The sequence below is a fragment of the Vidua chalybeata genome, chromosome 3, assembly GCF_026979565.1.
Source record: "Vidua chalybeata isolate OUT-0048 chromosome 3, bVidCha1 merged haplotype, whole genome shotgun sequence".
Lineage (NCBI taxonomy): Eukaryota > Metazoa > Chordata > Aves > Passeriformes > Viduidae > Vidua > Vidua chalybeata.
The window spans coordinates 31825972-31850310 of NC_071532.1; the positions used below are offsets into that span (position 1 = coordinate 31825972).

At 43.2% G+C, this 24339-nt stretch overlaps 1 protein-coding gene across 6 annotated transcripts in view; it reads left to right on the top strand.

Annotated features, from left to right (window-relative positions):
* The first annotated feature begins 2197 nt into the window (after nt 1–2197).
* STUM (stum, mechanosensory transduction mediator homolog) overlaps nt 2198–24339 on the top strand; it is a 47860-nt gene continuing 25718 nt past the window's right edge. For all 6 annotated transcript variants that reach the window (XM_053939405.1, XM_053939404.1, XM_053939403.1 and 3 more), the window contains exon 1: nt 2198–2435. In XM_053939405.1, the coding sequence (XP_053795380.1) occupies nt 2246–2435 (190 nt within the window). In that variant the 5' untranslated portion in view covers nt 2198–2245. The remainder of the gene's footprint in view (nt 2436–24339) is intronic.

Here is a 24339-nt window from a genome sequence, read left to right on the forward strand (position 1 = left end):
CACACAAATATCACCGCTTTTTATAAACCATAACCTTATTTTAATAAAAAAAATAAATTCAGCCCTGGGCCACATTTGCTTGTGTCCCAGCACACCTTTCCACGGATGCCTGCCTCTCCAGGATGGAGCTCTCCAGCACAGCCCCGTCTCCTGGGCCAGAGGGAAGGCTGCAGCTCGCGGGTGCTCAGCACTCGGGGAGCCAGAGCAGCCTCAGCAGAGTAATGCTGCCACCAGTTCCCTTGTTTAGAAAAGCCTGGGAATGTCACAACTTGTTACACCATGGTATCTTTAAAACCCTCAGGAGGCAGACATAACTTCTGCCTGAGGCGCCCGAGAGCTTCCACGAGCACCAGCAGCGCAAAATTAACGATGCAGCTCAGTCTGGGAGTGGTGGCATTTTAATAGTGGGTAGAGGAAGCCTTGTATACTGCCAGCTAATCTTGGAGAAGTAAATGAACTAACTCACATTTGTCACAGGCTTTGAGAGATTCCAAGGAAGTGTTCCATAAAAGCCAACTTGTTATTAAGTATTTCTGACAAAATATTGTTTTAATTAATCTCTGTCTTTGATTTTCTATTTGGGCTACTCTCACAAAGGCCTTTTGCTTGCTTTTACTGTAGGAATGTGAGCTCACCCACACACAATTCCCAGAACCTATGGAGAATTATGTCATTGCAAGTTATTGATTGTGTTCCAACTTGGATTCTGCTGTGTACAGGCTCTAATTAATCCATATTCATACCATAAGGATCTCTTATCTGACTGTGATCTGATCAACCAGCAGAGAAATATAGACTCCATATCAGTTACATGGGATCTTTCCAAGAGAAAGTGCAGCTCTCCAATAGCTTTGTGTCTAGGCAATACAGAATCTAGGCTGTCATGAACTATTTAGATGGAAATAAATGTCACCATTAAAAAAAACCCCAACCAAACCAAATAAAAATCCAAACCAAAAAACCCAAACCAAACAAAAAAACACCAACAAAACCCAAAAAGCTCTCCCCCAAAAGCCATATTAGTTAATATATTTCAGAAACAAATCTAAATTTTGTGCTTAATCAAAAAAAAATTTTTTTTTGGATGAAATGCACTCAGAAGACAAGCCAAAAGATAAACAAAGAAAATAAAGAGATAAGAAGATAAGCAAAGAAAACCTGTTAAAGAAGAGAGAATTTACATGGGTTGTCTATGTTTTTGTGGTTTCAAGCTCAGTTAGTAGAAAAATAAAATGATGTAACCTGGGAAGAGGATTCTGCATTTCCCTCATTTAGTTTACCCAACCTTTTCGTTGTGCTAATCTCTACTCTAATCAATTAAACTGTTGAATAACACCTTTGTCAGGTGGTATTCAAGTGGCATAAATAAAGTAGTTCAAGATTTCTCGTGGAATCTAAATTCCTGCAAGGAATTTTTTGGGCAAAACCGCAGCTTCAAAATGCACAGTAAGACACAGACTATCCCCTATCTCATGGAAAGATCCTGTATACGTGTCACACTTACATTTTATATCAGGATTAATGCCTTTAATATTTTCCCCGTTTTCTCTGCTGAATCCCATCTACAGGGACAATTATTGTGGGTTTTTTTTTTTTTTTTTTTTTTTTTTTTTTTTTTTTTTTTTTTTTACCTAGACTCGCTCAAGTTTTGTTGCCATTTCACCCACTGAATTCTGTGCTGAACAATAATTACCAGCCCTACAAAGCCATGTTTCGTCTCTTGGCACCGAGGAATGAAGACACATTTCCACACCAAGCTGCGATTAGGTCTCCAGGGACAGAGTTTTCTTTGCCTTCTAATTCTTGCGGCTCCCTTCCCTCTTCCTCCTTACCGCAGCGATTTTCGAACAATAAACGCGTGTGGGTTTAATTTACACCTTTTCTTACACCTTCTGTTTTTAAGGGCGCACGGGGCACGCTCTTCCACCGCTTCTGCGCTCCCTCCTATGGAGTTGTTTCCCCCATTCCAGCGTGGAACGGGACAGCGCCTCGTCCTGTCTCCGGCTGCCCAGGCGGGACGAGGCGAGGGGCGCCGGGCTCCGGCGGCGGGGGAGCGCTCCGGGCAGGGCGCGGCTGCCGAGGGCTCGGGATAAGGCGGGATGCGGGCGGGATGCAGCGCCGCGAGGGGCGGGCGGGGGGCGGGGAGGGGTCGGCGCGGGGGCCGCGCAGGCGGGGCCGCGCCCGGCGGCGGGAGCGCGCTCGGCGGCGGGAGCTGCGATCCCAGCGGGGCACGGCCGCGCCGGCCATGGAGCCCTCGCCCAAAGACGGCGAGAGCGCGGCGGCCGCCGAGCCCGGCCGGGGCGGCACGGCCCCGTCCAGCGGGGTGGTGGTGCAGGTCCGGGAGAAGAAGGGCCCCCTGCGCGCCGCCATCCCCTACATGCCCTTCCCCGTGGCCGTCATCTGCCTCTTCCTCAACACCTTCGTGCCGGGGCTGGGTAAGGATGCTGCGGGAGGGAGCGAGGGAAGGCGGCCGGGGCTCGGGGTCCCTCTCTCACCTGCGGCTGCTTCGCCCCGGCGGGGCCGCCCGGGCTGCCGGACCCCGCCGCGGCGGCAACTTTCCCGGACGGAACCGCGGGGAGGGCCGGAGGAACGGAGGGAGGGAGACAGGAGCCCCTGCGCGAAGTTTCGGTCGGGGGCCGGGGCAGCGCCCGGCGGGGTCCCCAGCGAACCCACCGAGCAGAGCGGGCGAGGGTCGCGTTTTCCTCGGCGGGCAGCGGGGAGCGAGGCTGGGGCAGCCGCCTGAGCCCGCTCTGCCACTCTGCGGGGCACGGGCGGTCCCCGGCCCCGGGGACAGATCAGATACACCCCCCGCGCCTTGCGACCCCCCCTGTTCTCGTCGGGCAAGGAGCGGGCGGGTAGAAGGGATTCAGCTGTTCGGGCTGTCGAGAACTGTGATTGCAGTCAGAGGACCAAAGCTCACGGTGGCCGCATCACTCGCTAGCTAGAGACGAGCTTTCAGAGCCCACCGTGCCGCGTTTTCTAAGGAGACCCCTGGAAAGTGTTAGAACCGTTGTCCAGAGAAACTGGAGAGTCACAGTTTCTCAGTGTAAAGTCTCTGGTGTGCTCAGGTCCCCAAGATGTGGCTGCATCCTTTCTATATTTCCTTTTCCTCCACTTGAATTAGGAATTGCTTACTGCAAGAGGAGCTCAGAGTTTGAACGCTACAAAAGCCCCTGGAATACAAGGCTAAATACAGACGTTCGAGATGGAAGCAAAATAACCACATTAATAAAAAACCAAAAACAAAACAAACCCAAATAAAATAATCAATGACTCATTAACCCATACCTCAAATCTCTCATAGTCCATTTCTGCTACTGTAGCCACCAAAGAAGCCTTCCTTGCGATATGGGAGTATCCTCCACCTAGCCCTGCTTTTAAAGAGCTACTGCCTGCCTTTAATTGCTTTGTGTGCTTCAGGTGGCTTAATTCTTTAATAAATCAGAAATTCTTAAAGTTCTGGTTAAAGTACTACCCATGTGTGGGTGGGATAGTGTGTGCAACATGTAGAAGCCATTGCTACTCCAGCGTGCTTGCTCTGAGCCTGTGGATGTATTCCAGAGGAAAACTTGCACCTTTTGCAATACCTCTGAGTTTTCCTGTGGAAGGACTGGTGTGTGCGCCTCCAGATGCAAACCACTGTGCTTGGGGTTCTTTGCACAGCCCTTTTGTGCAGCCACCTGAACAACCTCGAGTGATGAATCAAAGGCAAACTCTGGAGTTGAGTTCTCTCATGGGGCTTTAGGTTTCCTGGGGCTTAGTTTCCCACTCCGGAGAGAGAAGTTCAAAACCAGAGTTTTCAAAGCAAGTGCTGTTTTCTGATGGCATTGAAGACACCACATCTTCACTGTAGACATACAGGAAAAAAGCCTGACTTACCACCCCTTTTTCCTTATCCAAATTATCTGACACTTCACAAAGCACACTAGAAAACCCTCAGTGTTCTCTAATCATCCCAGAAGGACAGACCCCATGAGCCATCCTGATGTTGAAATTGGCTTGAAGTGTGGTTCTCTGTCTGGAGTTCTTCTCTGGGTGCTGCTGGGGGTAGCCAGTGTTGTGCCTTCCCTCATACAGAAGGTGCCTAAACAAGAAGAGCAGATAGCCCTCCCTTCCTGAAGGTGAGAGTTCAGGGCTCCCAGTCCGTGCTGCTTGAAAGCCTGGGAGTTGAACATGGACTAAGCAGCTGTGTTGGCTGTGTAACCACTGACAGGCTGGACCAGCACGAAATGGTTTTTAATTTTATTTTTAATTCCATTTGTTTTTTTTTAAGAGGCGGAGGTTTTTTTTTTTTTTAATTTTTTATTTTTTTAAAATTTGTTTGCTCTTTGATGCGGTGATTTCAGTGGTACAGTCTGGCTGACTGTGCCACTGTTGCACTCCTGGTGTCCTGTTGCAAAAGTCGCAAACCAAACAAACTACAGATGAAAAGGAATCCTTCCCTGTGACATCCCCACAGCCTGGCAAAATGCAGTGTTTTGGAGATGCATCCCAAGCTCAGTATGCAAAGCATGGCATTTAGTTTGTACATAAATGTACCGTTCTGTTAATGAAGCTGCTAATATCACATGCATTTTGAGAGAAAACTTAGTCTGAGATGACACACCTGACTAGAATACAGCTATTTACAATCTCAGCCATATCCTGTCATGAATCACATAGCCCACACAGGAGGGGAAACAGGAGGATCACGAATCTACTAGCAGGCATGTTCAAGGTAAAAAGAGATTTTCTGTCATTGTTGCGCTTCAGCCATCTCAATGAGCTGAGAATGCTTGTAAAATAGGGAAGATTTGCAGTGGTGTGAAGTATTCACATCAAGGATGGGAGCCTGTTCCCTGTGAAGTAAATGGCAAAATTCCCATCAGTTCTTGTAATGCAGATTTGTAACATGTTAAAATGATGTTTCACAGGCTCGCCATGTATTTCTGCTTGCTTAGCTGGAGAGTGTGACTGTGTTTAGGTGTTAGTGAAAGTCCTCTATTTCTCAGTCCCTAAATTCATCCCTCATCTGTTTTGCACGTAGTTGTCATTTGTGTGTAGACTCTGCAGTGCAATTGCAAAGAAGGGTCAGAGACCACCAGAGTAAACAAGAAAATGGGCAACATTGAATAAATCAAGTTTTCCAATGCTTGGAGACTGGTGCATTTGAGGTTTTCATTAGTGCCCCGTGCCTCAGAGCAGTGATATCCAGATAGTAATTGCACTCTGATGCAGACTTCCAAATCCTTGGGCATTCTCTCACCATATGAAAGCCTCTTTTTTTTTTTTTTTTTTAGTTAAATTATCTTTGTTATGGAAGTCACCTTTGAGGGTGACATCTGAAAATTTAAAATATCTGGTTTATTTTTCCTTTGTGCTATTTATGTTTTGCAGTAGTACTCTATTTGGAGAGGAGAAGTAACACTTTCTCTTTTTTTACAGTCAGTTTATTATCTTCAGTTGGTTAATTTTCAGAGTTTTATGTAATAACCCAGAACTGCAGGTTTTAAGGTGCATTGTAAACTGGGTTTTAACATTCCATACATGCTACATAAGATGTAGTTCATAGGAATTTTTTCATACATAGACGATGTGTTAACTATTCCCTTGCCAAAACTTAAAATTCAGGCCAAATGCAGTGTAAAAAATTTTGATTAGCCCATCTACTTGTAACCCTTTTTGCTGAATAGCCTTGAAATCACACATTCATTCCAGTCGTTGTGATGGGCCACTTGGAAATGTTCTGGATCAGTCTCCCATGGCCCAGTGCAGTCTTTCTCATCTGTGCCTAACAGGGCTATAGGGCTGAGCTGCAAGGAACGTGTCCCAAGCTGAGGTTCATAAAAAGAATGGGTAGGAAGAAGAGGGAGGAGTCAACAGGTGCTGTGGCAAAAGCCATCGTGCCTTGGCTACCAGCGCTCCAGCTCTGCCCCAGGCATTGCAACCTCTGGTCTGGCTTGGGGTTTCTGGAGCAGGCTCTGAGGCATCAGGGCCAAATCGTGCAGTGATGAGCTCTGGAGAATGGGAGATGCAGCTGCCAGCAGAGCTGGAGGGTACCCAGTGCTGCCGTTCCCGCAGGATTGGGCGCTCCAGCCCGGACGCGCCGCAGATGGCAAATGGGAGAAGGGCTGGCCGTGCCCTTTAGCTGGCAGACTGTGTTCTCCTGAAACTGCCGTGTGCCAGTCAGCGTGGGACGAGATCTGGCTCCTTGTCATTCCCGGAGCTGAGACATGGGAATCTTGCCCTCCTTCCTCTCTGCTCTTCCTTCTCTCGACATCACGTGTGTGGGAGGGGGTAAACCGAGGGGGGGAACTTGAGGGAAATGTGAGAAGTGAGTGAAATTATCTGAAAGTCTGAGGTATTATCCAAGATTAATCCCTCCTGTCAGGAAGGGGGTGGACTTTTGGATCACAGCCTGCGTTATACATGTACACTATTTTTATGCAGGGAGTAATTGAAATACGTGGCATAAAATGACGTTAGTGCAGGACAGGAGAGCAGCCACCCATGTGCCACGAAGACATGTGCCCATGTGCCAGCCTCTCACAGCAGCTACAGAAGGAAGGGGTGATTCCCAGCCCACTCAACTTTTTGCTTCCAGGGCTCCACAGTGCAGCTCTCCTGGTCCCGGGTGTGGCAGCTCTGTATCACGAGTCTTCTGCCATCTGTTTACTGATTCTTGAGAGAGTTCAAGCACTGCACCTTCAACTGTGGGAATGTGGCTTTACCACTGGATTCATAGAAGCCAAGCATCTTCTCATTAGAAACCAAGGCTCTCCTGAGCAGAATGAGCTCTCCAAAGAGCTGAATAGAAAGTTGATGGGATAAGATCTGCATAAAATTACCAGTACCCATTTTATTTTTGTGGTCGGAATGGTAAATAGATGCCTCAAGCAAACATCCATCACCTTCATTATTGAAAGAAAGAATTTCAAGGAAAAAACACATTTTCTTGTCTATGGTAGAACAAACAGTGCAATAAAGAAATTTGGACTTTCAGACATATGTGCATTAAAATCTCAGACTCCCTTTGGTATTTACAATCCTTTTAAATTGTTTTTTTCTTTCAAACATACAAACCAATGAATCTGTGTAATTTACAAGCTCATTTGTGGAAAACAAAGGTTTTCTCGAGTGTTTGTGTGAATTTTTGTTTCTGAACTTTACTGCTGCGGTTTTTTAGCTAACATTGCCTTTCAGCCTGTGCTGCTGGTAGTGTGCAGAAACAAGTTGTTTGTTCATGGGAGCATAATTAAACACAGCAAACCTATTGCCAGTAGACTTCACTCTATCTGGTTTTGTATTTTCCACTGAAAAGGTCAAGAAGTACTTTATAGTGATTTGTGCTTGTGCAAGGTGGGAAATGAGACCTGCAATAAAATGTGTGCATCCAGGTTTTACTGCTCCGTTACGGGTACAGTGGTATCAGCTGTAGATTATCCTCACAGTGAGGTAAAGTTGGGCTCAAGAATAACTGAATCTGAGTTTTCTGCACCGGTAGGTCTTTGTTCTTTTCAGTATGTAGAAGACCATATTATTTTATTTTATTTTATTTTATTTTATTTTATTTTATTTTATTTTATTTTATTTTATTTTATTTTATTTTATTTTATTTTATTTTATTTTTATGACAGAGATTTAAGGGAGAAATCTAATTGTATCATATAACTTACCTGGCAGATGGTATTGAACAGTCATTCCACAATCACCACTGGGTAGTCTAGAATATTTTTGTTCCATGAAGTGTCTGGACCACCTAGAATGACAATCAATCCTGGAAAACTCAAAGGGGTTCACAGGTAATTAGTGATCTGAATAAATGCCAAAGTGTTTCAACTTCGTAGCTGCTTGATTGAGACAGCTTCACCTAGTGTAACTGACCAGAAAAAAATGAAAAAAAGCTATTTTATCTGCTGAGGGACCTGATGTGGCCCCTCAGTTTAATCCAGTGTTGGACGGCACACTTTGCTGTATTTTAGGCATAAAGATGCTTTCTGCTTTGCCCATAGTTGCCTAAATATTTAATGTATTCTTCTTCATCCCCTTCCTGTGTGTAACACTGGGTTCCTTCCTTGAGTTTGTCTCCCATCCATGAAGGTCACATGTGTACGTGCTGTCATACTCATCCTCCTCCTGTACAAATGCAGTTATGGGCACACACAGTAGAAGCTCTCCTGTGCCTTGTTCATGACCACATTCTCAAGTCACAGTCCAAATATTTAGAACTGTTTCTGTCCTTTGGTTTGTTTTTGCTCTTCCCTTGCTACAGTTGGTACAAGTCAACTGTTAAGCTGCACTTGCATTTGAAATGACTTTTTGGTTCATTTTGCTGTCAAGCTGCGCACTAACCCAGTGCTGCAGCCTTTGAATTGCTGTCCGTGCCAGATCAGCTAAAATGCAAACAAGTTTCTCTGCCTCCCTCATGCCTTCCGTTTCTACCAAAACAGAAAACAAAAAAAAATGGCCAGGGACGTTTTTGTTCAGTGGTTTCTGTTCACTGCTGTTGTTGAAGCAGCTCTGTGGAGGTATTAATTTCTTAATGAACACATAAGGAGACAGGGTTTGCTCAGCATCTTGTAATCTTGTTTGTCATTTAATGCACTTGGACAGATGTACTTGATGATGAAGAGTGAAGGTGGGAGCAGACAGCAGAGAAGAGCTGTTAAATGGCCAAGTAAAGCAGCTGAATTTTAAGGTGGATTCAAGGCTGTTCCAGACAAAGGGTGATTCTCTTGTTCCAGAGAATCAAGTCCAGAAGGAGAAAAGTACATTTGTAGAGATTCAGTGAGAAGGCAAAAGAACTGAAACTTCTTGCAGAAAGGGAGAAAATGAATGAAAGGATTTGAAGATAAAAGTAACTTGCATGAGGAGAGTGCTTTTGACAGGTGAATTTTTCCTAGTTCTGGAGAGCAGGAAGGAAGTGAATTTTCTCCTGCTCTGAAACAGTGGGTGTTGGAGAGATTTACAAAGCCCGATAAAGCACCATTGCCTGCAGCAGCTCACTGCCATTTAATCTCTCCACCATGAAAAGAACTTCTAAGAGTTTCTGAACTGTTCAGGCTCATAAAGAGAGGAGCAGGAAGCAGGAACCAGGTTCCTCAGGCTCTTCCTTACCCATGAAACTGTGTGGAGGAGCCTGAACACAAATACACCCACAATTGGCACAAGGTGTTTGGCACAAAGGTGAATTTTAGAACCTGTGCCCAGTTTTGAATTGTGTGGAGAAACAAGTGATTGGATGGTAAAGGGATTCTCAAAAAGTCCTAAGGTTTGTAATAAGATCAAGTCAGTCTGACACAGGACATCCTTTCTCCTGTCTTAGGACTTGTCTTTGTTGCAGAGCTTCACAACTGTAAAGTGACACAGTGGCAGCACCACAGTGGATGAGCACAAACTTGGTTGTAGCACTGTGCAAAGATGCTGGTTAAAGACAAAACAGAATAGATTATTTCATTTGGAAGGGACCTACAATTATCATCTTGTCCAGCTGCCCACCCAGGTCAGGGCTGACTAAGATTAAGATTAGTATTAATATTAACATTGTTAATGTTATTTAAGGCCATTGCCCAAATGGCTTTTAAACACTGACAGGCTTAGGGCCCAGCCTCACATGAGAAAGAAAAGTTTGTGTCATTGACCTTGCTTTAGAGCGTGCAGGAAGGTGAAACCTGAGTTTTCCTGCTTCTGCTGAAGATAAGGAGTTTTTTCATTAAGAAAAGAAGTTAATCCCTCTTCCCCTTCCCAGGGTTTTGAACATTTATGTTATCTAGGTAAGCCCAAAGTGAAAATAGTGTAAGAACTTAAGGAAAAAAATCACATGCCATTCTATCTAGTTATATTTCATTTGTTGATTTCTGATATTATAAACTTAGGTTTCAGTCTGTGTTGAGTCAAGGAAAAAAAATTAAAATGGATTATTTTATTTAAAAAACTAATTTCCACAATTTGTTCTCTCTCCATCTTACCACTTAGAAGCAGCTCTCAACCCTCTTTCCTTCAGCAATGCAGACCGTGTAATAAAGGCAGCTCAAACTCAGTGTTTCCATTCCAAAGGAGTTACAGACCAAACAATTTCTCTCTAACTACTTGACAGCTCCTCAAAAGGCCTAGCAAAGCAACCCCGACTCACACAATATTTCCCCTGAGGCTCTTGATTAGATGAGAATCTTTGCTTTCAGGAAAAGAAAAAAATGTAACTCTTATGGCTGTGGAGCAGGATTTGAAGATAATGATCCTGTCTCAAATGAAAAAAAAAAAAAAAAAAAAGGAGGCCGTGGGAAGAAAGAATGAATTGCCTTTTTTGTTTTTTTTTTTTCAATTCTCAGTTTTGGAGAATCTGAGTCATGTTTTTTCAGCACTGGAAATGGCAATATTATACTGAGCTTTTAAATTTTATAAAGAGGATGCATTACTAACTAATTTACAGTTCTGCCATATTAGACAAAACCATGGACATCCATGTCTTTGAGCACAGCATCATGAAATACAGTAAATATAAATTAGGTGGTTGATGAAAACTGATGGGCAACTCAAATTAAAAATCCCAGTATAAACATACCCAAAGGATATGTCTGGAGTGGATCATGGTCAAATCTTATTAGAGGAAATGGTGAATACAATCAGTAGAACTCTTGGGAACATAATCACATTGTCTGCAGGGGTTCATCCTGTACTACATTTCCAACTTCCGAAGTAATGCTTATACAAAGAAATGTGCAGGGGACCAAGGGCATCTTTGGGAACATGAATTTAAACAGGTCATTATCCAGCCTCTCACCAGGTTGTCATTCATCTGGGCTGAACTCTCAGCTGGCCACAAGTGTTGGTGAATATCCACACAAAACTTAAAAATGCTTTGAGATTGTGGATAATAATTTTGTTTTAGTTAAAACACAAACAAGTTTGTAAAGAATGCAAAAGGGCTAAATGGTCAAATTAATCTTGTGATTGTGTTGGTAAAAAAATTCAATTGGACCAAATAAGAATGCTGTTTTTAAAAAGTGTTTGTACATTTTTAATAAGTGTTAGTGTTAATAAGCCTTTGAAGAACTGAGATTTATTGTAGCCTAAAAAATAGATTATAATGACCCACAAGTTCACTATGTTAAAAAGTTCAGTAATTTCATGAAGTATGAATCATTATGTTTTTGTGAAAATATTTTACCTGAAATAAGCAAAATGATCACATTAGTATGGCACTGTCCATTGGAAATACTTTTGCTGGTTTAAGTTTAAAATATGTATTTATTTGCATACATATCTATTACATATGCCACTATGGTGAAATGAGATCATGGCATTAAAGGAAAGTCTCCTGTAGTCAGAAAACCATTTGTTGTATCTGTTTAAGAGCATTCATGAAAGAATGGATTTTAGACTTCATAAATTGGTTTTGTTAATCTGCTATTTTTAAAATACTTGCAAGACCTCTTCTGTTGCCATGACAATTTGATTTCCATAAACATGATATTTTGGATGTGACTGTCCAACAGTGTGTTTGCTGTGCTGTGTGGGGAAAGGAGATGGCAACTTGGCACCACAGAAATTACAATGCAGAGAGGCCCTCAGAATCAGACCTCTCACTGAGAGTAGTTGGGACAAGTTCATTATAGTAAGAAAAAATATCAAGTTATTAAAAAATACCACGTATATATTTATCAAGTTAAAATATCAAGGATCAAGTTATATGTATTTATATTCACTGTAAATTAGATTTTTTTTCATATCTTCTTGTTTTGGAGTGAGGAAACTTCAAGTTTCCAATGAAAATTGGTTCCAAGAATGTGAAGACTGGCTGAAAGTATAGCTGGACCTTTTTGGATCTACACACACAAAGCAGCTCTAAGGACACAAAATTCTCATTGCCCTGCAACACACTCTGGATTCGCTGTCTCAGTGGAAGGGGTTCACAAAGGATTTAGGATGATGAGAAAGTGATGGTCAAAAAATGAGACATTTGTGAGGTTAGCCAGAGGAAAATCCCACCCTGGCTGAGGGATCAGCATGATTTCCCCATACTCTCCTTCTGTGTTTTTGAAATTATTGCAACAAACCAGACCCCTTTCAAAACTCATTTGCACCAGATTAGTTACTGAGAAATCCACTGAAAGACTTATGACATTTTTTCCAATGTAGTTAGACAATTTGATGAGTGTGGATTCTCTGGATTGGGCCATTAAATTACCTCTCTTGATCTGTTTAATTGTGAAAGCATAGCCAAATCTTTCTGTCTGCAGTGCAAATCTGATAATGCTTTTTTTGCTACATATCTTGCTACTTTGGCTCTGCATCTGACAAACTGATCAATGCCAGGGAAGATTTAGCAAATTTTTTACAAAACAAAACCAAAACTTTTTTAAAAACAATATTTTAGACTCAGCATCACAGGATTTTTTTTTTTTCCTCCTACTGAAATTTCATTGTGGCTGCAGAGAGCTGGTGGGAGGGTTTCTTGTCTCATGTAAAAGAGCAAAAAGAGCACAGGGACTACAGTCATTGTCAGTTGAGAGTTTCTTGTTTTCTCTTTTACAAGTCAGAATGTAATTTTATACATTGACTTGCGTCTGAGTACCTATTTCACTCAGTCCACCACACATCCCACAAAAACAATGTGGAAGTGGAGTCTCCTGACAGCCCTTTGGAGCTGACTCCCTGAGTTGATCTGACTTGGCTGCCGTTTTCTTGGTCAGCTGGACATGGGGAGCTGATTTTTGTGCCTGGAGAGCCAACCCCTTCCATGGGCATTGCCGCAGGACATCGTGTGTCTTTACACCCCCACTGCAGAGGTGTGGACACCTGCACACACACAGGGCAGAGCTTGAACCAAGCCAAGGGTGTGGAGAGCAGAATGGGGGCACTCTGGGCTCAGCCAGTTCGTTGCACCAGCCCATCCCACCCAAATAACGCCTTACGCACAACGGCGCCAATGAGTGAACGCTCATTTCGGCCACAGCTAAGCCTCAGCATTTCCACTTTGGATGGCAAATTCAAGGCAGTGTAGTTAAAAGTAGGATCTGTCTCCTTGTGCTGGGTGCAGCTGACACTTAGAAGAAACCTGTGGTGGAGCTGGGAATGCATTTTAGACCAAGCATGTGTTCCTGGGAACCACACCTGCTCAGCAATTACACAGGGAACCCTTCTTTTACTGAGGTTGTGATGATTAAACAGCAACAGTTCACCCTTGGTTGTACTGACACAAAGAATAAAAGATTTTTGTTCTGTGTATTAACTAAAACATGGTATTTTTGCTACAATACATGTGTGTCTGTGTTCTGGTCTCACATCAGTGCTTTCAGTCCACCAGATGTTCTTTCAGGTTCATTTATTCATTTAGTGCCAAGGCAGAACTGCACAGAAAGGGTATCCTCTTCCCAGTTGCTCTGTAGATTCCAGGTCACATTGCTTGGAACACCAGCCCATTATATGAACCAGTGCAGAACAGGTACAAAATGTTCCCACTGCAAGCTCAACTCCTTTGTCAGAACTGAGAACCCACAACTTACAGAGCAATGTGGTGTTGAGCCTCTGGAACTATTTTATCTCACCCCCTGCTCACCTCTTTGGTTCTAGTAACATTGAGCTGGCCCCTTGAGGTTGCTCCTGTCAATAAGTATTATTTACTGTAAAGAAGCATTGCAGAGCTGAGCTCTTTGCCCTTTCAAACAGGGAAGACCCTTTCCAAGTTGCAGTATCAAGCTGGACTCACTGAGAATTGTATTTCCCAAATTAGCCAGCAGCCAAAGCTAAAAATCTGGTTTATGCTGCATCATAAAATTTAATCTGCTTTCTCCCTTACAAATGTGGTTTTGTTTTAAATATTTATGACACTTCATCACACCCTAGTAAATGTTCTTCAGTACATTTTGTAAAAGGAATGATGCCTGAATGACATGATAGCTTACTCCAGGGACTGTGATTTAAGTTTTTCCTGAGAAGTTTAATATTTACTGGTTTGAGAAGTGCCAACAGGCAGTCAAGCAATGTTTTCATAGAATCATAGCATCGTTCAGGCTGAACAAGACCTTTAAGATCATCGAGTCCAATCATTAATCCATCACAGCCAGCCCTAAACAACATCCCCAAGTGCCACATACACACAGCATCATTATTTCAGTAGCACTGTGAGGTGCAGACTACACTCAAGCCCTGTAATGATCCAGAAGGGAATGTTATGATATGAAGGAGAAGTATATTTCATACACTTCAGACTATCTGTAATCTGAGTGGAGAATTCAGGGGAAATACCCAGATTGTCCAGGAAGTCAGTGCAAAACTGCTGAGAGAATTTACATGGACTTCTTGCAATTCGGCACCCCAGATAATGCAGCCACACTTTAGTGCCATTAATCTCTTCCAGGAAAACTGTTATTAATGAACTACTTCCCTCACTCTTGGACTTCGTGTTCATTGAGAAGAGAGGTGGTGTCTGTGGTATGCATTAATGAAAACACAGTAAATGCCTAGGATGGACAAAGCAGTTTTTAGTTTGGATGTGCTGGTTACTCCCTCACATGTTTCTATGATCTGCTTCATGCCTGTGAGAGATACAAACTCTCTTGCACACACGAGGGGCTTCAGCATGTTTTAGTTAGTATATGGCAAAAAAGAAAACCCACACCACACCCAAAGCCAGGCAAACACGGATGCAGCCCAGGCTTGCCATTTGCAAGAGCACTGATTTATATTGTGCTTTGTAGTTTAGTATTTACCAATATTTGCAGTAAGTAGGCTCTGTATTCCTTCTTGTTTGCACCACAGTTGTGCACAAAATGGGGCCTTACTGTGACCTTCAAATAATACCATTTTAAAATATATTATTTATACAACTATGTAGGTGACCATGGCACTGTACAGACAATGAAAAAAGGTCCTCTCCCAGAAGTCTGTGATAGAAATGTAACCTCAAGAGTCAGATCCAAGTTAAAAGAAGCCCTAATAAAAACACAAAATACAGTGTAATGAAAAGAAAAACATTTCCTTGAGTTGTATGTTTAAAAACAGAGTTTTAAAGGCACAGTTGGGACTTGTTTCTTAGCAACAGGGCTCATCTGAGCCCTGCAAATGCTGTCATGTTGGAAAAAGATACCCTCCAGAAGAGAAGCAATATGAAAAGAGCTAGAAACATCAAATTGAGATGTCTTCCTGCTGTTGCAGGAGCATTTCATCAGCATTGCAAAGCCTTCAGGCAACAACAAGGTCATTTTGATAAACTGTAATGATCAGAACAAAGAACTCCTCTTCTCTTTATCAACAGGGACGAGTAGTAAAAATATTATTTAAAAATAGGCGCATTGGTATTACCATAAAGCACAGTTTGGGTTCTGCCATCCTCCCATATCCGTAGAAACAGGGCTGTTTTCTGCACTGAGGGCAGGGGAGTCCTGCAGAACAAAGTCCTGGCTCTGTTGTGCCTCACTCTGTCAGTACCAGAAGTTTCAGAGGAAGATCTGTAATGCACAGAGTAAAATCCTACTGGCCTGTAGGAAGAGCTCCTCCTAAAGGAGTTGATTAGCTGGCCTGATACACCAAAGCAGGGGAATTTTTATAAGTATCATTTAATCAAAATAGATTAATGGCAAACATATTTATTGGGCAGATTAGATGGGGTTCATGTAACCTGTGCACCTGAGTTGGTTGCCTTTATAATGCGAGAGGAGGAATTGGGTACTACCAGCATGTGACTCATCTCTTTAAACTAGGTTAAGTGAATCACACCCTCTGGGGGCTTCCATCTCTTTTTAGTGTTTTTGTTTGTTTGTTTGTTTTGTTTTGTTGTTTTTGTTTTGTGGGTTGTTTTTTTTTCTGTTGGTGTTTTTTTTTTTTTTTCCTCCAAAGGGTAAGTGGCTCAGATCAAGACACCATCCTTGCAGACATCAGAAGTTAGGTCAGATGAAAGCTACCCATTATCTGGTTTGCAAAATGAGGCATTTGCTTCAATAGTTTCAAAACATTTCAGGCATTGCCCACACATCTTTCTGGATTTCATCTTGTCCTTACAAGAACTGAAGTAGTTCTGACCTCTGTGCTGTCTCCTAATGCATTCACATCTGCTGTGTCTCATGGAATTTGTGCATTTTTGAAACTCAGACCTTTTCTCTTTCTTATGAGTACTCAACATAAAACCCTATAATTTCTGTAATTTCCATCATTACAGAGTGCAGCTCTTTGGTAACTCTTTTCCAAAGCACGTGCTATTGAGAGGGAGGGAGGGAGGGAGGGAGGGAGGGAGGGAAGGTGACACATCTGTGAGAACATCCCAGAGAGATGTGCATGGAGAACCCATGGAGAGGAGAACTTCCTTGAAGTGACCACAAATCCTTTGTCACTCCCAATCCATCCTGCACTGTTCAGAGTGGGCAGAGGAAGAGAAATCAGGAATGAAAGAGTGAAGTGAAAGGTGAAGAAAACCTCCACCTGGGAGTGGAGGGAAATTTAAGGGGCAAGGGTCAGTCACATTTTGTTTCTCACTATCCAAACCTATTTTAATTGGCAATAAATTGATTTTCCCCAAGTCCGGTCTGTTTCACCTTTGACAATAATTGGTAAGTGATCCTGTTGTTCTTTACCTTGATCCACAAACCTTTTCAGTGTTATTTTTGCCATCTACCCTTTGGAAGGGAAGGGGAGTGAGGGAGTGGCTGGGTGGGTGTGTGGCAGCCAGCCATGGGCAGCTCACCACAGCACATCACCAATTTCTGTCCTGCTCTTCCATAGCATCCCTCCTTAGCCCAGCCTGCAAATCGCGAGGGCTTTGCTGACCCTGGAACACCTTGAGCATGTGTTCTCTCAGCACTGCTCACAGTGATACTTAGATTCCTTCCTTGAGGGATGTGCTGGGTGTTCACAATGTTTCTTTTTTTCATGCATTATCTAAGGGATAGAAAACATGAGAGAGGTCCTTGCATGCTCTGTATCAGTAGCATTGAGAGCTGCTCAATTTACCAGTGAGGCTGACAGGTGATCCCAGGGGACTCTTGAGAGCTGGCTAGTGCCTCTCCTCACTTCACCCCAGCCAGCCAGGATGGTGCCTGGCTGTAATCCCTGGGTGTGATGACTGATGTAGAATGGTTTCCCTTCTCACTCTTCTGACTTCTGGGACACTGACATATCCGCCAGAGACTTTATCCATCAGAGGCAATTCTACAAACAGTGTCTGTCCCTTGATCTTGGCTGGAGATGACAGCACTTCACTGCGGCAGCAGCTCTCTGGCCACACAAAGAAACAACTTTCCCAGCATTGTCCTGGGGAAAAGTCTGTGAAAAGATCAGAGAAAAGAATGAGAAACAATTCTTATCTTAGCTTGCTGCACCTGTTATTGTGAACATGTGGAATGTGTTATGGAAATTTGTTTACCTAAGGGTGGTTTCTTAATTAGCCAATGGTGATGGTATTTTGGATTGGAGGACCAATTAGGTCCACCTGTATCATAACTGTCTATAAAAGCAATGGGTTTCTTAATAATGATAATATAAATTTAAAGAGATTGATCAGCCTTCTGTGAATCGTGGAGTCAATGCTAATTATTACCCAGCCAGGGCCCTGTGACAGCACCTCACATCAATAAAAAGCACAGAATACCATCTACCAAAAACTCAGTGCAAAGTGTGACACAGATAAGTGTTTCCTTCTGTTGACTCTGATACAGGTTTATAACCTATACTAAGAAGAGATTAATTGAGTAGCCACTGTTCCTCTTCAGCCTATGAAGTTCTAATACAGCTTCACAGCATAAACACTTGATAGGAATCTATTGTATCAGTTCTGCTCTCCTCAAGTCATAAAAGTCCTCATAAGATGTCATTAGCATTGCTAAAGCAGGAAGAAATATCACAGCATGGGAAAGACATTTCAGATGAACATTCCTTAATATCCTGAAACACTTCTTTTCTGGTCCATACTTGTAATCTTAATCTATATATTTCATTATAGCCAAAACCCATGGAGGGCAGCAAGGCTTAACTAGGAAATCCAGAATTTGATTGAGCAACCTGATGGCTCTTTCACTATGGCCTGAGGCATGATTTAGCCTGGAATTCCTTGATTTCAGTAGGAATTTGGTACCAAAGTATTTTCAAATGTCCATGCTCTAGTTTCTCTGCCTTCCTTCTATCATTCTTCAACTGCTGGAAGAGAACATTGCCATGTGTAATTACACAGACATACACTGGGGTATCATTAGCACTTATCAGATGCTAAAATAAAGGGAACTAGATGAAGTGCTGCTCTTGGTCAGTATGGACATTCTGAGAGAAGAGACAGTAGGTTTAAAACAGAATAAGTAGAAAAATAGATGCAGTTACTTGCATATGTAAAAAACTTTTTTGAAGGATTATAAATAGTTTAGGGCCAGACGTTTGAGAAGGGTAAGAATTATGTTTGTGTTCTCTCCCTGCTGAACAGTTTGGCTCAGCTGTTAATTTTCACTAACAGGAAAATAAAAAGCACTTTTCTGATGGACTTGTATTGCCTTAATGCCAGATCTAGAAAATGGGATGTTTCACATGGATCCCATGGATGGTACACACTGTCCTGCCTTGTATGATTTGTCACTTGTCTGGGAATGATGAGGCTGAATTCCCCACAGCACCACACAGCTTCTGCTTAGTGTAGCCAGCCAACATGTCAGCAAACGCACCTGCACCTCCTCCAGGTACTCCTTTCTTCCTCAAGGTATTCTAAGATTCAGGGAATTTCCTACCCCATGAGTGGCACCCTGTATTGTTCTTTTCTTTGATCTTTCTTCTCTGTGTATTTTGATCAGTATTAGTTCAAAGAGTACTAAGGAGAATTAATCACCATTTTCACTCCATCCAGTCCTCTTCCCACCCTGAATCTGGTCATGCTTTCTGTCAGATGTGATGGTTGAGAAGAGCACAGAGCAAATTGCAAAGGTGAATGCAAGGATTTCTAAAAAGTCCTGGGGCTGCCTCTAGTTTCTTGCAGGGGAGCACTGCAACCTTGAGCTCCCTGTGGTTTCATGAATGACACATTCAGGCTGGTTTGTTCTACTTACACCCCAGGCCCACCCATGACCACAATTTTGCCCAGTCACAAGCACCCAGTGTTTTTACTATGTGCTGAAGTTCCTTTTCAGCATGAGGAGCATTTTCTGGGTGAGAGCTAATGGGGTCTGCATAACCCTTAGCAACTTCTCATCCAGGAGTTTGATCCGTGCATTTTGAACTTCAGCTTCCCTTCTCCCCTGCTGTCCTGTGAACCAACTTGTTACAGATCTCCTGACAGGGAGCTGCCATAGGACAGTGGTTCCATTTGTAGGGCACAGTGTAAGGATCATTAAGGATGAGAGATCCTACAGTAAACCCTTCTGCTTAGAGTATTGCACTGTCTTAATTCCTTCCCTGTGTCTGAGATGGAGAGCTGTGGTTTGCTGTGGATGGCTGATGTCCCAGACTGGTGGTGCTGCTGTTCCAATCTATTTCCAAGAAAAGGAGTAAGGTGCAGCTGCTCTGTGGTAAGGTCTTAGTGCATCAGTGTCTTTGGATTTTTCATCGAACAGACACTTTTCTCTGAAAAATGCTAATTGTAAAATTTAAGATAATTTTTCATGAGTGCATCTGGTTAAACAAATGGTCCTTAAAATGACAATAACAGGCCTCTGCTATTGTTCTGTGTAGCACAGCTAAAAATACATGCTTATTTTTTTTTTCATTGCAGACAAGGCACAATAAAAGATGGCAGAATAGTTCTGATGGGTCAGATTGCTGCTTTTGTACAGTACTGTACTAGAAATTGCATTTTGTAAAATGTGAGAGAAGAAAAAGTGCTATGCTTTTAATCACTAAAATTAAAAGAAAAATTAATTATTTTAGCTAGAAATGTGGGGTAATTTAATGCTTAAGTGTAGGAAGTTATAATGACTGTAGAAATACACTTCAGACACCTGTAGGGATTAGCAGAGAAGAGTAAGGAATCCCTCAGTAGGAGGAGAACATCGAGGTGTATAGCAGCACATCAGTGGTCCGTGCTTTCAGAGCACACAGGAGCCCATGCTTTGGGGAGGGGTGTGGGAAAGAGCACTACTATTGAATTTTGGGCAGGAGAAAGTATTGCTGCCTATCTTTTTGGTAGTCAGAACTGCAGGTACCTACATGTGCAAGAAAAGCATCTGACCTATAAATAAAAAGGCACAAGAGTGGTTTAACTGATGCAGCCTTTCTAGATTCCTAATATACACCAGGACATCGGTTAACTACAGAAATAAATTGTTACAGCAAGTTACCTTTTGTCACACAGGATCTAGAACAAATCCCTAATTCAAGGTAGGGCATTTGTGTTGCAGGATGTCTGTAAACAGAAACAATAACAGGTTTTCACCAGCTCTGAAAGGCAAGTCTTAGAGGGAAAAGCATTTGATGTGGCATGTGAAAGGGAACTCTGGCTGGAGAGTAGGTGAATATAAGGAAGGAAAAAATACTTAATTTTATGAGAGAGAGGAAAAAGAAATAGAAGTTGGAGCAACCTGACTGCATGTGGAAAGGAGAGGGAGGAATAAAATACATAATTATCTGCCTTTTATATTTCCTTGCAAGCCAGATTGTTGGAAAGGTGGTTGTTGGTGTCATCAATAAGAAACATTCACTGTGCAAAGAAATTGAGTTTGACTTTGCCATCTTCATTAAGAGGAGAGAATGTCCAAGCACAGAGACCACAAGGAGTGGGCAGGATATGGGAGAAGTGTCCTGAAGAGATGCAGGAGTTGAGTCACTGGCAAAGAAATGGAGATGGCACACAAAGGCTTGTGTGCAGGTGAAGTTTAAAGGGGGCATATTATGGAGAGAGCAGAATGGGGAAGGGAATTGCAGAGGCTGAGTCAGTGCCTCTGTAAAACAGGAAGAGAAGGATGGCAACAAAGAGTGAGAGATACTCAGAGGGCAGGGTCAGAGACAGAAGGGAGGCAGAAGGCAAGATGTCAGAGAGCCCTGGTTCAGGCCAGAGCTAGGAACCAGAAACGTGGAGCACAGGTCCTGACACTCATCCAGACTCTGCAGACCTTGGTGAGAACTGTTTCAGCAGAGAGGACAGAAACGTTTGCAACATTTCCAAGATAAAGCAAGAGAGGAAGGGAGTTGGTATGGGGCCTGGAGAGACAAGTGAAGCTGCATGACTGACACAATTCTGCTGAGGTAGGAGACCTGCAAGAGACCTTTTTCTGCAGTGGGGTACAGTGTAGACCTCCCCTTAGTTTCAGCTGTGCAGTCCCATACACTGAATTCATGTTGTAGTGTGAATGCTGATACAGTGAATCCAAATGACCTTAAACCACAGCTGCCATTAGAAGCTAGAGACTCACAGGAGCTGGATAATGAGTCTCACAGCTGTTCAGCTGCTGGGCACAAGGCAAGCCCAAAGAACCTGCCATGATCACCAGGTGCCTGGGCCTGCTCAGCTGGGGAGCAAGGACAGCAACACCATCTGCTGAGCAGAGCCTGCTCCTCACACAGCTCACCAGACTCACAAAAAAGTTAGGAAAGTACATGTATGCACATAGAATCACTTTTCTACAATTTCTAATTCTGCTTAAGGATGTATCCATGCTATCCATGTTTGAATTTATCAACCTCATACCTAGCAGCAGGTGTATGCTGTGACTATTATTTAAAAGTACTGTTTTCTGCAGTTTGCACTGCAGAATTGCTGCCAAGATCAGGTTAGCCCTGGTGAGCCAAATTAATCCCTGGTGTAACTCTGGCAGTCAGTGGATTTCTGTCAGGGATGAATCTGGGTCCAATATAGATGTATTTTTTGGCAGAAGGAAAAGTAAAACAACAGAGGAATGAATAAAGGTTAGATGGATGGTCCCTCAGCTGTGCCTGGCCTTCTTGAAAGAAGTGTTTTCCTCCTATGCCCACTACTCCTTTCCAAGGAAATGCATTCCTCTGGTTCAGAGTCCTGAACTGGGGGAGCCATGTAAAGTGCAAAAGGCAGTCCTTGGTGAGTGGGAGGTGATGAAGCTTTCTGAGCTGTTCCAGGGAGCCACGGGCTCTTGAGAGACACAGTACCCAGTTCCCAAGAAAATATGGGAGGAGTAGCTTTGGGGACAGTCAAGAACTACAGAAAGAGCTCTTGGGCCCAGGGAGAGCCTGGGGTGCAAACACTGCTTACCACTTGAAGCCTGGCCCTGGCTGGCACACAAGTGGCAAATGTGGATTCCCTTTCCTCTGCAGGACTGGTACTCCCCAAAAAATCAGCCTTGCTTAGAAAACACAATGGAAAACTGACCATAGTGAATTCCAGTTAGCCAAACTGGAGGGTGTACAGAAGCAGAGAAACAACATCTTTGTTTAGATTGAGAAGTCTTGCATTGCAATGTCAGTGTCAGGTGTCATGGTTGGTCTGCTGCCCCCAGACTGACTTCTGGAAGGAATATTTAAAAGGCTGAATCTCAGCTGCACTGTTTGACAGTGAGATAAGTGCTTCCAGCAGTCCTGCATAGGAGTGTTGAACCACGTTACCATTGTGCCCAACCTCATTGTAACCTGTTCCACATCAGAATTAAGAAAAGGAAGATGTGGGATGAAACCATGCTAATTTCAAGTTTCTCTGCATAACCCTTTTTCCTGGTACACCTCACTCCATATAAATCTCCTCTAGCCTCCAAAAAATGAGTTTCTTGAGTCTTTATACATAGAGGTATTACTTTTGGTATTTTACTCAAAATCATTATGTGTTCTATTGTGATGTTGGTAGCTCAGTTCTTTGTGACATCTAAAAAAAAAAAAAAAAAAGGCATGAATTTTTATCTAGTGCTGATCAGCAGCTAGTTGGCAGATATTGAAAAGTATTTGGTAAAGGGAAAATCAGTCCTTGGACAGAAATATATGTAAATCAAGATTTGCTGCAAACTGGGAACACAGGAACTCCAAGTGATGGGAGGAAGAGGGAATTCAGATGAAAAGACCACTATAAAATCTCACAAGCACATCTACAGTGCTGTGCCTTTGCAAGCCTTGCTGGACACGTCCAGATGGCCAAGAAGCATTAACTGTTTGTGGATAACCTGGCATTTGAACACAAGAACTCATCTATGTTTGTGACCTGCTCAACTAAGCTGTGGCATTTCCTTTGGCTTTGCTCTCAGACAGAAGATGACTAGTCCCTGCAGAAATGATGATTTTATCCAAGTAGATATTTCTTCTAAAGAAGGACCATACTTGTGCACAAAGCAGTATTTCCCTTCAGTACAAAGCATCTCCCCTCAGAGGCTGCCTGAGCTGTTTGACAGGAGCATGCACAGCTCAGGGGAGTGACTTGAGGTTCACCTGTTTTGGTGTGATCAGCAGCTCCAAAGCAAGTTTTCTGATTGCTGTGAGAGTAATTGCACTTGACATTTTAGAGCTAGAGCAGCTCTTCAAAAATAAATTGAGAAATCATGAAGAGGCCTGTGTTCAAGGGCTGTGGTGGCAGAAGAACACAGCCCTGGGAAACAAAACCAGGGAGATCAGCTAAGCTTTGCGTGGAGCAGTTAAAGTTACTGGAATACCATAGAATAGCTGGGACTGGAAGAGGCTTCTGGGAGTCACTTAGTCCTTCCACCAAGTGGGTTAAAGTAGAGCAGCTTGCTCAGGTCCTTCTGCACAGCATCACAGGATACCTGCTGGTACTGACACGTGCACTAGCCTCCATAATATCCACATTTTCTCCATCCTCATCAGAAATCTTCCTTTTAGAAAACTGTTCTATTTGGGCCGGATTCATTTGTCTTGGCTGGTGCTCATATCCACAGAATCTGTAAAGTCAGGGGTCACTCCAGCCTGCACTATTTATGGAGCCTAGGCTGGGGTGGTGTCAGGCACGAGGTACCACAGCTCATTTCCCTGCTGCCAGAAGAGATTTGCTTTTGTTGGCCTGCATGGGGCCTTTCCAAGGGGAGCCAAAATGGCTGTGGAAGACTCCAGAGCTTGTCCACAGGAGCAAGACTGGTTATGTGTAGAGGCTCACTCTGGCTTTGTGCTCCACCTCTCTAGAATTACAGCACCCTCACCAAGGAGGCCGCGGGTTGCTGCAGCTCAGCTCTGAGAGGATCCTTGTCCTCCTCATCCCACACTGCTCTTCTGCAGAACCCTTCATGTTCGAATCTGCTGGTCACGGATGGTAACGTGGGAAGTTCCAGTTAAAAGGGATGCAAAAGCTGCATGTATTGTTGAAAATGCTCACTAATGGTTTTGCTGAATAGGATAAAACATCTTGATATCCTCAGTCAAGTAAACGACCGTGAAATGAGATTTTTGTTTGTAAAGTGTCTGAATCACCTGAAGGTACCAAAGCCAAACTTAGAGTGCAAAGCGCCATCTCCTAAATATATTGGATGCTATGTACATCAGCAAAACAGCAATGGC